Genomic DNA, 16,257 nt, shown 5'->3' on the forward strand with positions numbered 1-16,257 from the left:
CGCCTGAAAACAACTGCAAGAGCCAAACATAATTCTGACTTTTTGAAAATGAAACTACACTGATAAAATACAACTTGGAAAAGAACCATCTACATAAATTACAAGAGAGATTTGAAACTGTTTACAGCTCATATTAAAATATGATGCTAGGGTGTGTATTTATTCCAACACACCCTCAGTAGCAGGCAGCCTTGGAATGCAACACTATCTTGATATTTAGTAGTTTCACAATACATACAGTGCTCACAAAAAGTAACAGTCAAAATGGGTGCAATCTCTGTGAGATCTATTAGCTTTGTTTCTTTCAAATCAAGCATGTAGAGAGCAGCCTCCTTCTGACTTTCACAGAACAGCATCCTTGACATAAACATATTAACTGTTGGAAACCATAAAAATTGCTTTCTCGCATCTTGTTACAGTAACACACAGGTGTTGAAATGGGGCAACTGACTACTGTTATCTATTTACCCCACATCGCTCCAGGTCTGAATTAAAGTAGGGATCAGTGCCAATCAGAAACAAGTATGTGCCACAATCAACTTGAAAGCAACAGACCTCAATCTGAAGTCACCAATTACATTGTTTAAGTCTACATAAAGAGATGCACTACAAAACTATCACTATTATGGAAACAAAAATACTGTAGCCCTGCAGTAGTTCAAGTCTGTGTGGTCATTTCTACTTTAAATGACAGTACTATAGCCCTGTCCACATGTTACAAGTTAGTATCAGAGTCCAGCTTTGTCCTTCATGGAAAAAAAAAACAACACAAAACAACCACCCTGCAGCTATGGTTATTTAGAGTGAAAAATCAAGTTCAGACTCAAGAGCTTAGCCACAAATGTCCACTTCAATTAGCAGATATTAATAGTTTGTGTTGACAGTTTAAGAGAAAGTTTTAACTGTAGCTTTCAAATAGTCTTACCTTTATTTTGTCAACTTTCACCCTCCCTCAACTCAACAGCAGATACAGTATATTTAGACTACAAAGGGAAAGAAATAACATTATTAAATACTGAAGAATGAATGTATGGGGAGAACGTGTGGAGACAGATACTTACATTTAGTCTCATTCCAAGGCAGAAAACAGAACAAGGAATTAAAACAATGGATTAAAGCATGCTCACATTATTCTCAGTGATTCTTTAGTTGTAGCCTACAATTACTATCATATGTAGGAAGGTAGTCTGAAGACAGATATTAAACCATGTCTGACATTTAAAGAGGCTATTAATAGCTGCTTTTTTTTTCCCCCTCCTCTAACGGAGCATCAATTTAATGTCAGTTCCCCACACAAGAACCAAGCGCCTTCATAAACTGAAGAACTCACACTGTTCAGAGGCCGGAGTAACTTCACACTGGTAGCGTGATTTGCATTGCTCTGTACTTTCAAATAGCTGCCTGAGCCATGACTGTTCCCCTTCGCACCCGAAGATAGGAGACAAAATACAGCTGCAGATCTCCATATATCTAGTCTTCTAGTCTACTAGCTTCTTCACAACCAGCTCATCAATGGGGTAGCTTTTTCAGCCTCCTTTCTTCATCGCTGACTAAACTCTGGTGATTACATTGTATATAAATATATTTTTTAAAATAAATATTTATCTAATATTTAAACATTTTAAATTTGAGCCAGTTTCTCAGAAAGCTTCTGTAACTAGAGTTTAGGTGAGGGGGGAGTCCCAGTTCACTCTTCAAGTAAAAGCTTTCTGAACAAATAAGAGCATTTTAAATAAGGCACAGATACTAATGGCTTCATGTTTAATATTGTATTATTGATGCTGTCAAAATACAACTTTTGGCAGTTAAAAAGTAATGCATTATGTTATTACTCAACAATAATCATCCTAAAGACAATCTTATCTTGCCATTTAAAAGAAGCACCATCCACGGTTATATATTGTTAAATCCATGGCCATACATAGAATTCAGTATAAGACTACATGTTCATATCTATTAAGCCAAATTTTTGAATAGTAGAGTATTTCATTGTAATTAGTGATTACTTCTTGTAGTACCTGAATTATACGGCCATGAATTTTTTCACCTTATCTATTAAAAAACAAAAAACAAAAACAAAACAGGAGAATTTAAAAAATGCGTTTCCACCACCTTTACAGTATGCTCCTTGAGGAGCCACCTAAGAGCTCCAGCAGTTACTTTACAAGCTTTTGTTAGCTTTACATTTCAGTGCTCCAAAGAACAACAAAGAAAATGACATTATTGTGTTGTAGTTCTATTTTTACTTGACAGAAAAAACATTCTTAGAAACACTAAGTTCTGCCTCAAAAAAATCTTTGCAGTGTGAAATACCTCTAGTTACACATAATTCTAGCTATGTTGCACTATGTATATCTCAGGAGATTGTCCCAGTGAAAGTTTCAGTCTTGGGATGTCTCAGACTTTCTTCCCTGTAGTTGATGGCCTATAGCACAAAACATTTGATGGTTTAAAGAATATTCTAATAACCAAAGAGCACCAGGTTCTGATGACAGATTTCTAATTGGTCTTCAGAAACCAGCAATAACGATGTATAAATAAAATACAAACTACAAATGAAGTAACAGGAGGCCTAAAGTTGTTGACTGCTGCTTGAGTTCAAATCTCATTTGTTTCACCTGCAAAGTAAAAAAAAAAACAAACAAACAAAAACCAACACAAAACACACTATTCTTTTGCCCAACATCACAGTAAAAGTGCATTCATTTAATGCTAATGAACATAACCCCTCCAAGTACCTGATCATTCTTTTTTCAGATTTTTAGAAAGCAGATTTGGTGTTGTATTTTTGTTTAAGTGAAAAACTGGCACTTCATATGCTTTAAATTGGAAAAACACGCTTCCTAACCAGAAGATAAAAACATGGAAGCAAGACTAAAAATAAAAACTCCCTCAGAGCTGCTACTGTATAGCTTTCAAATTAAAATAGCAAAGTACAGCAGTAGAAGAGTAAAAGTTGATAGTTTTTTCAATGCTTTTGCGTTTGAGCTTTTTTTTTTTTTTTTGACACCATTAAATCCAGTTAGTAATTGACTGATTTTGCAAAACTATTTGTCAGTTTCTTAAAGGAGGTAGAATATGAACAATGTGACTTGAATAACAATGGCCTTGTCTGGCTGTAAACATTTCACAAATAATAGACATAAATATCTACAATAGGAAGTACTGTGGAAGAAGTTGTCCCAGAAACTAATTTTATGAACTGGAGAAGAAAACAGTAGATACATTTAATATATTTACTTATTCGCATGTAGTTTAAATGATACAGAACAAGATACCATGTTAGAAATCCACATACAATATAAAAAACATTTGTCAGGTATATTCACCATTCTGTTCACATTTGTAATAACTGTTTATCCAAGCTTAACTTCAGTTGTTTATATTATTTGTCCTGCATGTATTTTTGTGTATGTGCAATGTTTCAAGAACAACTACACAGTGTGAAACCCTGACTTTCATAATAGTTTTCATCAGAATCTGAACATACAATAGCTACTTACATCTCAACACATTGGCTCTTTCAAACACTAGTAATTAAGGCATTTTTGTTGTATACTTTTTCAATAGTGCAAACAAAAATTGTCTTTAGTTTCAATTAAAACAAAGAAATAATTGAGTATTTCAGAGTTGTCTTTAATAGTTGGAAGATAGTTGTGCATTTTGGAGTTCTTGTAAATAAACACTTAAAAGCTCTTAATGCCGATTGCTCTCGTTGGTTCTTTATTAATGTCAGACAAGATGGCAGAACCAGTTGAATTCATCTTTTTATGCAATGCTGTAGGAAAACAGTGAATACTTATGAATGAATCCCAAATGCAGCAAAGGCATACAGTTTTCATAGTGCACTTTCACCTCACTGAAGTAAAAGTTGCTCCTACTAGACATTTTTCCACTTCAATGTGAAGTAGATTCTTAGGATTTCGTTAGTGGTTTTATTAAACAGCTTGACAGTTCAGTTCTCTTCCAGCAGTATTTCTCAGAAGGCTTTCAGAAACAGTATGTATTTCAGGAACATCTTAGGGGATTGTTTCACCACATAAGCACATCATTTCTCAATCGTGTCAGCACAGTTGTAATAAATAAGCATTTACATCCTAGAAGGAAGAAAAGAGGACAAAGTGTTTGCCACACTACCTACTGCCATAATACCAACTGTATGTCTGAGACAGGTTAATCAATCAGGACCATAATGTAAGAATTAAGACTAGGACAAATTTCAGAATATCTTCAAGTTCAGGATTGCTTCCTTTTTTTTTGCGCTCATGCTTTGAAAAACAATTGTTAATACTTTACTTATGAGCACAGCGGGACTAATTGCCTAAAGCCATCAACTTGGCATTTCTTTGCTCCCCTCACGAACAATGGCAGGATACAAAACTATCATCATTTAATGAAATTATGTACATGAGATATTTTCAAGAGTCTTCCTACCCAACCTACGTCCCTCCAACATTCTTATACTACTCCTTTGCTCCTGACTTGTTCAGGTGCCCTTGGTCACAAACATCCTGGTGAACCTTAAGAAGGCAACAGAACAGAAAGAATCGTAGAGGAAAAACTGAGGCTAGCTGTAGCTGCTATGCTGATCCATCAGAATAACTGGGCAATCTATATTAAAAGCTCCCATTGCTCTACCGGTGGAGAATTAGTTGATTCTTCTGCATAGCAGCCATCTGAGACTCTGTAAGAAATCTGTAATTAGCCCTGTAGAGACATCATTCCAGACAGGGAAACAGAGCGGTCCCAGAAGGCTAAGAAACTTACTGGCTTGATACACTAATGCAACAAATTCTACATCACTGTAAGATTCTAAGTAATTGTAGATTGAACAAAGCTCCTACACATATAAATAAAGCGGGCAACCTCTAAATTCTTTTCAAGTTTACACTAACCAAATGGCTGCTGTATGTCCTGGGAAGCTTCTTGCTCAGTTTAATTGTTGGTGCCCAGCCTCAAAAAACTACCTTTAGAGTAGATGAGTACCACTTACAGCAAATGATGTATTTATCAGACATCACACATAGTACTGATACTGTAAGTATGCCATGAAAGGCAAACAGGGCATTCACTTCACATGGAGCCACCACTGCCCTCCACAAAATCACTATTTTCTAAGTACTAAGACAGAAGATTTAAAATTCAGCATGTTGCCACTTGTCCTGGTCACTTAACATGCAAATGTTAACACCACTGCCAGACTGAGAATCTGCTGCATCACACACAGATGAGGTAATGCAGATTTTAATCAACACACCTGTCCTTCACAGTCTACTGAATCCCCTTTTTTAAACATTCTAAGGTTTATCACTATTTACTATTTTATTAAACTCCATTAAGAAGATATTTTATAAAGGACAAAAAAGATTAAAAAAAAAACATCAGCATTCTAAACCACACTACTAGAACTTCAGATTTCTGTAAGGACTGTGCAATATACTTGAGCACTGATTAAAATACTCTAACAGCTGATACAGTTCTAGCCTTCAATAGTTTAGAGTAAATAGTGTCCAGTAAGAGGAAGACTGCATATATATAAATGGTATAGCTATACTTATTACTCAGCAACTGTAACTGGATTACCTTTGCTATATTACCAGTATATCCTGGAACCATAGTAAGATGATTTTCTTGTTCCCATAATTCACTTAATTGTTGTTTTAAAATAATCATATTTCTGAAAAACAACGAAAAATAGTTTTTAACATATGTACTACAGTTCCCCATATTTTGCTTGAAACAGGTGTTTATACTTTATATAGCTTCAGTCTTATTTTCAACTCATAAATTTTACTTCTGCAGTACCCCAATGACTATATTATTTGTTAGAAGTTAAAAGAAATACAAGAATTATAATCTTACAAGCAAATTTTTGAACACCACCCACGATTTGATAATTCAAGAAATTAAATGCCTTTAAACTTCTACTTTCAAATTATAAGCATAATTTTTTCCTTTGTATAAAAAGGTGTGCTCCTGTTGATCAGTATTAATAGGAATTCTGAGATGAAATAAACTACAAAAATATTTAAATGTTTTTCCAACACTATACTCACCCATCCTCTGCCCTCTCTTTATGCGCAGATAGTTCTGACCACCATCTTTTAATTACAGCTTGAAGCCAGTTTAGGCCAACTATCACATATCTGCAATAACATATTTGACACGATTCAAACATCCACAGGTCAGCTAATATCTTCATACAAGAATGCAACTTAGAAAGCAACACATCTGTCTTGCAAGACAAACCTAGACAAATTCTGTTTTAGACAATTGCTTGTGTTCTTATTTTTTAAGTTGTAAACTGAAGTTCTTCTTTAGAAGTAGTGAGATTTATCTTATACCTGAAAGTCTTACTGATTTTGTGTTACCGAAAATGCTGAAACCTCGCTGCCCTTGTGCTTTACTGTTTAGAATGACTGTATCTACAACTGTATCTACATGACATCAAAAAGCAACTCCTCCCCTGTGGTTCTTAACTCTGCAGAAGTTTCTTCTTTTTTAATTTAAACTTCTGAATGTTATTAAAAACAACACGAGGGCTCATGCGGAGGCTCCTTTAGGTAGGTGTTATCCCAAGAAAGGCAGGGTTGGTGGAAAGGAAGATGAGACAGAGGACAAAACATCTTTAAATACATGGGCAAAACACAAGCAGCAAGGAAGAGCATTTAGACATCTGAAATTGATACTTACTCTTCATATTTGCTTTTAAGTAGTGATTTCACTAAAGGCAAAAGATCTACACAGCAGCCAACTGAAATATATGGTTTTTCTTCCTGTAAACTTAAAAAAAAAAAACAAAAAAACAAGGTGTTTCAGAAGTGCCAGAAATTCACTGTGGGTACAGCATGTTCACATGTCCCACTTTCTGTTTGTACCTGTTTGTAAGCACAGGAAGGCAGTCTACTACAACTCCAAGATCATGTATCCTAGAAACATGAAAGATAAAACAAGTATCACTAGTCGAACATAGGTTCAACTGTGTTTCCATTAATAAGTAATTATTGCTAATTTACAAGATTTAAGGAAACCCTAAAAGACTGCATCATATTTGGGTTTTGCTACACTTTAAGAATACAGAGGAAGAGAGAAAAAATTACCTCACTAGGTAGGCTACCAGTTCACTTATACTTCTCCTTCTCCAAAAGGTTAAAGCAACATTCAGCCGCAGATTCCTGCTAAACAGAACTTGAGCCATGGTTTCATGGTCCTGAGAAACCTGTATGTTTTTAAGAATACAGAAGAAATTTACTGCAAGTTAAGTAGTCAGCAATGACACAATAAGCTGCTTCAGTATGGCAATGCTGGAGTATATAAAAATCTATTTTACCACCTGGTATAATTATTAGAAGTTTTCCTAATAACAACCTTAGAACCAGACACCAACAGACCTTCTACTCTACCCAAAATCTGCAGAAATAAAGTTTGCAAACACCTGAATTGAGATATCTAATAATTAGAGCACTCATAAGCATTAACCTTTAAGTCTCACCAACTCTGAGAAGTGCTTGTTTAGATGCTTATCAATTGGAGAATATTTAATATAAGCCAGCAACGTGAGTTCACAGCCCAGGAAGTCCATTGTATTTCCTGTGCTGCATCAAAAGAAGCATGGCCAGCAGTTTGAGGGAGGTGGTTGATCCCTTTTACTCTGCTCTTGTGTGACCCAATTTGCAGTAATGCGTCCAGCTCTGGGACCCTTTGCACAAGAGCAACACAGAGCTGTCGGAACAGGTCCAGAGGAGGGCAATGAAGATAATCAGAGGGCTGGAACATCTTTCCTGAGAAGACAGGCTGAGGGAGTTTTCACTGATCAGGCTACAGAAGAGAAGACTTTGGGGAAACATTAAGAAGGCCAATGTAAACACAGCCTACAAGAAAGATGGGGAGACTTGCTCATGTAGAACAGTGATAGGACAAGAAGGTAATGGTTTCTTAAGTAGAAGGGTAGGTTTAGGTTAGATATTAGGAGGAAATTCTTTACTATGAGTAAAGAATAATACTTTACTCATACTAATACTTACTAATCTCTGTAAGAACAGTCTTATGTAATAATTTAAATTGCTGTCATTGACACCAAGCTAAAGCTATTAAAAACAGTCCCATCCAACCTCACTAGCTATTTCCAGCCATACAATAACACCTTAAAAACAAATTAGGCCACTTAAGTCATAAAATCTAACCTGGACAAAACAACATTTTTGACTTGGTGCTTGATGTCAGATCTAAGTTTGTGCTGATAAAGTGGCAGGACTACTACTGCTGGCAACTAAATCATAGTCTATCGAGGAATAAAGACTGCAAATCACAAACTGAGCCAATCTGTATGTTAAGAAAACTAATCTGGTCGATAAAAACTTTCACAGCCAACTACACAAAAACTACTACAAATACTTATGTTGAACTCAGATTTCTTTAAGCTCAACTTACCTCTGAAAAAAATGCACTATATTTGGAAGAGGGGCCTTCTGTTTGAGACGAGCCAGAGTCACTAGAATTCAGCAAGTGTGTTCGACCATCATTCAGTTTTGCTGGCAGATTCCCTGCACAAGCTAGTTCATTTTCTTTATTTGCCATGTTATAGCCCCTTGATTTAGGGAACTGTTTCTTCTTGTAACAAGGCTTTGCAGTGTAACTATAGACTTTTCTTTTACAATGTACTGCTTTGAAGAGAAATAGGGGACTGGTCACCGTTTTTCCAACTGTTATTCTGCAAAAACACATGAATATTTTAGTAAAGGTAATTCTAAACCTAAGTCAATACTTCATATGAATCTAAAATATATCATTATGAATTCAGCATTAAACTTCCAGGCCACTTCAACATTTTACCCCCAGTACACAGCCTTATGACACTTGAGTTATCAGAAATAAGTTCTACCACCAATATTATTGTTCTGCTTTTTTAAAAATAAAGTCATTACATAAATGGGCAAATAGCAAGCACTGTCAGTACAGTTACCATTTTTCATTGTGACAGTTTGGGTGTTGTAATAAATTTAAATTGCTTCTTCCTCCCTGCTTCGCTCCCTCCTGAAACTTCAGACTCTAAACAGAAAGACCCTCCTACCTGTTTGTGTATGAAGCCAGCTGTTTTGGAGATTTCTTATCCTGGGAGAAAGGGAATAAAGAAAGTCAGGCTATTACTAAAAAGACTCAAACAGTATCACTGCTTTTTCAAGGAATGCATTCACTGCAGATTCCCTCCCAGCCACCTTCTCTATTTCATTGACACACAGCTACAGTAGCATTTTTGCAAATTATTTCACAGTGACATACAGATGTACAGCTGTCCTTGTGGCACCACAATCAACTAAAGGTTTGTGGTGCCTTTGGAATAGGTAGGATTGTGACATCAGAGACTGACAGAACTAAAAACTGTGACTAATATAAAAAAAGCAATATTACCCATCTCTGATAAACACTTAATTGCCAACAATCCAGCAGATTAGCAGATGCAGGAAAGATGGCAGCAGCAAACATTTCTCCAAAGCACAACAATAACAAAAAATGAAGGCTGACGTTGGTAGAATCAGTTTGATTATCCTAGATTCACTAACAGGAAAAATAAGCATCCTGATGCCAATGAGGCAGCAAAGAATGTTAATATCATGAAGGACTAACAATTCATTTGAGTTATACCATACAGATACATAAAACCCTTAAAAAATAAGCAATAATTTGAATATTAATTTCTAAATGTTTATTTTATAGTAAAATTCAATGTTTTAAGAACTGTTTCTCCTACCCCACCTCTCAGATTTGCCATCTCTTGACAAGGGAAAACTTTTTGACAACAGAATTCCTAACCTAGAACATTTTCTGATGAGACCACAGGAAAGAAGAGGAACAGAACCAAATTGGTATGTGCTGCTTGCATGGACAACATGATACATACATGTAATCCCTGAGTGTACCATACTCATAATACAATCGCTGTTCTTTTGTACATCTAAGCACAAAACACTCAGCACCACTATGTCTCCAGTCCTAGACTGGGCAAAGCTATAAACCTCTGTTTGAATATTTACTTGAGTTCCATTGAAAGATGCAAATTCCTTACCTCCTTCATGATCTTTTTAGTGGAAGAAGAGATTCTTTTTCTGGGGAGATCAACAGGACGACCTTCAATAAGCAACACTTTCTGTTTTTTAGCATTGTGAGCTTCAGATGCCATAATCTCTCAGATCCCTATTTTCAAGGCAAAGATCAACTCAGGTCATATTTTGTAAAACATTCTGTCAGCTTTCTTCAAATGCATCTAGCAAATACAGTTAAAATAGTTCAAATATTAGCAAGATATTCAATTATATGAATAAACCAAGATATCACTGTTTAACAAACACTAGCTAAAAGCCTTATTAGTACCACCCTGATAGGCACTTCAAAATTCCCACTTTCAGTTTCCCACAGAAAGCAAAAAGTTACACTTCTCCACCCCCAAGAAATACGGATCTTGTTGACAGATCAGCTCAGTACACCTGCACTCTAAAGCGCCATACAGGCAAGAATTCATGTAAAGAATAAGACAAACAGCTCATGAGAATTCTCCTCCAAATCTATTTCATCTGCTATCTAATGAAATATAGTTGCTCTCGATTATTTCCAAATGAGGAAAGACAGGAAAATAAAGATACTTCATATTTTTCAAGAATAAGGCAAGCTTAATCAGAATTAAAAAAAAAAAATGTGTTAGATAACTCCTGTTAGGTGGTTGGCAATACCCTCCCACAGCTTCTCCTCGCTATATCGCCTGGGTATTGTGAAGGAAAAAAAAAACACAACTATTTCACACATGATCTGTATGTATATACAGGAAAGTGGTTTCCTGTAGCACCCCAGAAAAACAGGGAGGACCAGCTGCTACTGAAGTTAAATCCCACAGAATCAGCTTGTCAGATCCAAGAAGGTCCTTAACGTCAGCTCCTGAAGAATCATTTTTGCAACTATCGCTGTGACAGTGACAGCTTACACAATTCTGCCCTGAACAGTTACTTCTTACTTGCCTGTTTAATAAATCATCTCAAATTCCCTCCTCTTTCATGCAAAGAAAAGTTGATTCCTAATGTATAAAACAACATTGTTAAACTGGAATGCATTCTAATTAAAAGTGGAAAACAGCACGAGGTGAGAAAAGCATCTTAAAGAATCCTGGTTTAGTATATCTGGCTTCAGTGTTAGAGTCAATCTTTTAAGGTTGAGTCAAAATAACTGAACTGGAAAGATAAGATTTCTACATAAAGCTGGATATGCCCAAAAGAGAAAAGTGAAAAGGATTACACACTCTGTTAAAATGTGATGAGAGAACATGAAGCCTCCAGATGAAACAGGAAAAGAATGTGGACTCCCACTTTAGAGCCCAGGAGCAGAAATCCGAAAGGGCCAACCGATGTTCAGATACAGAGGAATGCCTAGTGAAGTAAAACCCTCCCATCTGTGCTCACTGTCCTACAGCTTAGGGTGGTCCCTCAAGTTTACCTTGTTTTGTTGGGGATATCTAAAGACAAAGTAGCAGCAGTGAACACAAGCAAAATGAACAGCAACAGACCCGCAGAAATGGACGGTGTACATCCAAAAGTTACATGAACCTAGGAAGAAATAGCTGTGTTATTAAAAGAGGTACAGAACCTCTCCTGTAGAGATGCCAGTGCGCCTAAGGGAAAATACAGTCAGTATTTAAAGATGGCCTTAAGAAAGGTTCAGTGACATCTCTGTTGCACAAATTGGTAAACAATGCAATTAAGTATCGAATTAGTAGATACAAATAATGTCTTGTGAAAGAGTCAACCTCACTGAGTCCCGCTCTGAACAATTAATGGCATTCTCTGAGCAGGTGATGCACGCTCACAGAAGGTAGTACAGTATGGGATATAGTAGTACAGTATGGGATATGGGAGAGCTAAAGGACAGATCACACGTGAGATTCCAAAAAAGCTTCCAGAAGTCCCTCACTGAGGTCTCTTGATAATTAAGCAATCTATTGATGAGAGAAGGTTTCTGCATGGAGAAATACCTTACAGTACTAAGTGCTCTGAGCAGCTCCCAAAGTGAAGACTGCTGGAATTCTGCAGAAAAACTGTACAGCTTGAAACATTCATACAGTGCCTCATGAAGGGGATAAATGAAGGCTGCTGGCAATACCAGGTTATACCAGAAACTAAAGATGAGGGTTTAATGACAAGTTAAAGAATTGTGATGAACAATAACCAGAAATGAAGATTAGGGGTGAACGTAGAGCACAGCATTTATGTCCACAGGTGTGAGGAAATTCTTGGTTCACAAACAGAACTACAGCCTGCAAGCTAATAATTAACACCCACAATAAAATGTGAATATATGACACTTGGCTTTAGATCTCTCAGACTGCTCAGTGCTCCATAAGGATCATTGATCAGCAATTAGAGATGTGTACACTTGGGAACCAGAGGGGCTTTACGGGAAATGGAAGCAGTCAAGAGAAGTATCAGATACATTCCAGAACAGACACTGCCATCCACTGCTATTTTTGATACATATGGAGAATATTAAAAATGGCACTAGATCTTTTTTGTACCAGATGGAGCAACTTATACCTCAGCTTCATGAATTTCTGACAATTCTGTCATCACAAGTGCAGCTAGCGACATAGTTGGCTGCTTGGAACAAATTTCTTAAGGCTAATGTAACTCCTCTGCTTTACACGATTTAAAACAAACTAAGGATAAAATGAAGTCTCTTCAGCTCTGCCGTAGCTCTTCAACATACAAGCTTAAACTGTTCTGCAGCACACTTTGTGACAACTGGAAATCTGAACAGAAATGCACAAGTTCATTATGTTGAGAGACCCCCATTCCACCCATTTTCTCCCTTCTATGAAGGGCTTTACTAAGCAGATGACAATCCTTCCTCCCCTCTCCTCAGTTTTCAGGAAACAGAAGGACTAGTGTAACAGCAACCACATGTAATGGGAAGTCAGGTTATCCTTACCCAGTCACTAGATGTTACCTTGACAAAGTTTTCCTAGCAGCTTTAATACAGCGCTGATTATTTAAATAAAAAATACCCCCCACAAACCTGTGATCTAACCCAGCTGCAACACACCTAAAATCACACGAAGGAAGGCAGCACTAAATGGCTTCCAAGTGCGTAGCTGTCAAAGGCAAGTATTAACAAACACAGCCACTCCCTCCCATGGGCCAACATTCTGGGCATGGCCCCCAGAAGGGGACAAACTTTTCCTTGCATGCTACGTAACCTTCACATGTTTTAACATAACATGAATTTCTTACAGCGCGCAGACTTGTGTACTTCACATGACAGCAAAGCAAGCGTGAAGTCGTTCTAGTTCAGCCATCTGCAATATCCTCCAAAAGAATCAGCCACTGCCAGAATTCTCTAAAGCTCCTTTTTCCTCCAGCACTGCACATACATCAGCCATCACAGATGTCCCGGGGTTTCTCCCCCACCCCTCACGTTATATCAAGAGCATGTTCTCAAGGATGACAACATCGATCGAAGTTAATTATTTGTTACTCCGCACAGAGAGGAGGTGCCAGATCTGAAGGCATTTGAAGCTGGCACACATCATAGAGCCAGGAAAGAGCAAGTGATTTTACTAATTATTATCAGATGGAAAAGGCTTATGGGAAATCTCCAATAATGGTTATTCCAAAAGGTAATTGGTCTAGAGAAATAAATTAGTGCTATCTTATGAGGCAGAAGACTGAGTAAACTTGGCATCATTTCCTTCCATTCTAAGTCCGACCAACAAATACTACAGATTCCATCCGTCTCTTATTGTACATCTTCCACACACTTTCATTATGAAACAGATTTTTGTGTAATTACTGTTCACTAAGTGCTACGTACTGAATTATCTTAAGAAAGGCATTCCTCAAAACCTTGAATTACCATCAATGCAAAGTTTCTGTGCAACACTACAAGACAAGCCTTTCACATCACCAGGGCACGAATCTCAGCCAGATGTACCCGTTAGGTCCCTTCTTTCAATCTGAAGTGACTTATTAGGAAAAAATTAACATCAGCTAAATCAGCAGTAAAGAAATACTGCTTGAGTGACAAATTAATGCTGTAACAATTTTTTAAGCTCAGCTTCCTACTACACAGACATGGAGTTTTTTCGGGGCCTGCTGTCATAAACAGCCATAATGAGGCTTTGGAAGTGACCACAAGTCAGAGTTCAGTGAAGCTCGGGGAGGATGAACCCAGGCATGGGGCAGAGCTCCCTTATTACAAAGTCTGATAACTGAACATCTGATTCCTAGGAAAATATTCCTTCCAGGAAAGGAAGGAGTAGTAAAAGTACCACACCATGTTCTGCACGTGGAAGTACAATTTAAAGGCATGTCCAATTTTAAAAAGCACTGGAAAGCAGAATCATAGAAGCAGCCCTCTAATAAGGAAAGGATGTTTTTCACCTGTTGATTTTCACCTATTAACAACACAGGAATAGCAAGGCTGGAAAACTTCTATTGTTAACATTATCTGACAGCTGTTAGATAGAAAACAGAGCTCAAATACATTGAAACTCTCACATCAAGACTGTCAACAAGCTTTAAGAAATCACCCATAAAAAACAAATGCTTTTCTCTTATTTGCTGTTTAACCCCAATCTGTAGCAAGAATCTTAAATTCAAATTCTGAGAAAGGTGCACTGCAACTACTTCCCTTCCAGCCCTAATGGAGCTGCAGGTACCCACACAGCCCCACGAGGCCAAAAGCAGCCTGCACCTACCTATACTGCACGGCTCCAGATCACATGGCATTGAAGATTACACTTAATGTCACCCTGCGTGTCTTTTGATGATGAGATGCTAAAAGCATCTAAAAAGATCTTTCCTAATTCAAACTTCAAGTCCCTCACCATAGGATCAAGATATAGAGCGTTTTAAGTAAAAGATATCCTTATTATTCTAACCGAAATAAATCAAAAAGAGAAGCTGCAAAACTTATGGACGCAGTTCACATAAATTACTGTAACACTACAAGACAGGATACTCATGTATGTAAACATATTCCTGTAATGACAGCTACTAATACTATTTTTAAAATGTAGTAAGTGTTCTCAGTTATAAAGCTTAGGAACTAAAAATAAAGCTAACTTGAATTCAGCGAAGCGAGGTTACTGACATTTTAGTCAAAGTTATTTGCACTGATTAATAATGAAGTAACAGCTTTAAACTAAAACAATTTGTTTTTTTCCACCCAGCAAGGACCAAGAGCCACTCGTCTGCCATCTGCTACGCTTAATTCTCCAGCAGGGCTCACCCTTCTTGTCCTTCTCTGTCTGCAGCTACACAATGGGAAATACAAAAACCAAGGCAGTGAGAAAGGCAACATTCCTCTTCCAAAAAGCAGTTTTTAAGCAAATAATGGACTCATCCTTGCTCCATAGCAAAGCACGTTACTAAAACAACAACACCTCGATAAAACTATCACACAGTCTCTCCAACTGGTTTCACTCTTCAGAGTTCGTTAGGTCTACACTGAACGACAAGCCAAGCCGCTCCAACACAACAGAAAAAGAGATCTGAAGTCTTTTTAAGAAAGCAATTAACTCCGGCTCCCGAAGCAAATGAAGATGTCTTGTTCCCTCCCTCTCCTCCCCACTGCAATAAGGCATCTGTCACACCCAGGGCGCAGAGCCCAGTCAGCAGGCCTCGCCCCTGCTATTATCCTCCCCGGGCAGCACTACAACCCTGCCGCGCTCCCGCCGCCTGCCTACGGGAGCACACGCCGGTTTCGACTCTGGGGTGACGCCGTCGTCTCACAAAAAGGACGAAGCGAATCCCCGACCGAACCGACGCAGGGCCGCCCGCCGAGCCCCGCACGGGCACGGCCGAGACGGGCGGTGAGGCCGCCAGTGCCCTGCAGCTCGGTAGAGGCGGCCCCGCTCCCACCTGCGCGCCGCCCACAGCTGCCGGGCCTGGCGAGGCGCCCCGCGCTGGGCCCGAGCGAGCGGCCCCGGAGATCCGCCTGCGGAAGGCCCGGCCGCGGCTCCTCCCAGCCCGTCTCGCAGCGCCGTGGGCGCGCCCCGGGCCGAGGAGGGGCCCCGCCACGAGGGACCCCCCGCAGCCGGCCCTCCCGACGCGGCGGCCCTCCCGGCCGCGCTCACCTGCCGCTCATGGTACCGGACGGCCCACGCCGACAGGAGACACTGTGACAGGAAGCTACAACCCGGAGCCAGCGCCCACAGCCTGCGCCATTCAAACGGCGCCGCGCTGCATGCCGGGCCGCGCCCCGCCTCGCTCCGCCTCC

The 16,257-nt window shown here is 38.7% G+C and overlaps 1 protein-coding gene across 3 annotated transcripts; it reads right to left on the minus strand.

The window, feature by feature from the left end:
• Positions 1–1,747: 1,747 nt before the first annotated feature.
• On the minus strand, positions 1,748–16,228 carry KATNBL1 (katanin regulatory subunit B1 like 1). Of its 3 annotated transcripts, none has more exons than XM_015864866.2 (10): positions 14,735–15,834; positions 10,064–10,191; positions 9,071–9,111; positions 8,431–8,710; positions 7,101–7,219; positions 6,879–6,929; positions 6,694–6,783; positions 6,057–6,146; positions 5,584–5,677; positions 1,748–4,097 (listed from the first exon to the last, which is right to left on the minus strand). In XM_015864866.2, the coding sequence occupies exons 2-10, from the start codon at positions 10,175–10,177 to the stop codon at positions 4,065–4,067; spliced, it is 912 nt and encodes a 303-aa protein (XP_015720352.1). In that variant the 5' UTR covers positions 10,178–10,191; positions 14,735–15,834; the 3' UTR covers positions 1,748–4,064. The 3 variants fall into 3 exon arrangements, with proteins under 3 accessions (XP_015720352.1, XP_015720351.1, XP_015720350.1); XM_015864865.2 differs by lacking the exon at positions 14,735–15,834 and adding an exon at positions 11,479–11,588; XM_015864864.2 differs by lacking the exon at positions 14,735–15,834 and adding an exon at positions 16,115–16,228 and having other exon boundaries at positions 1,755–4,097.
• Positions 16,229–16,257: the final 29 nt, after the last annotated feature.

Source organism: Coturnix japonica, chromosome 5, assembly GCF_001577835.2.
Source record: "Coturnix japonica isolate 7356 chromosome 5, Coturnix japonica 2.1, whole genome shotgun sequence".
In the NCBI taxonomy this organism is placed as follows: Eukaryota; Metazoa; Chordata; class Aves; order Galliformes; family Phasianidae; genus Coturnix; species Coturnix japonica.

Coding starts and splice junctions, on each gene's coding strand:
- KATNBL1 (XM_015864866.2), bottom strand. CDS start 10,177: ATGGCATCTGAAGCTCACAATGCTAAAAAACAGAAAGTGTTGCTTATT. Junction 6,930..7,100: donor CTGGTAGCCTACCTAGTGAG/GTAATTTTTTCT, acceptor TCATGTTTCTAG/GATACATGATCTTGGAGTTG. Junction 6,147..6,693: donor CTTAAAAGCAAATATGAAGA/GTAAGTATCAAT, acceptor ATGTTATTGCAG/ATATGTGATAGTTGGCCTAA.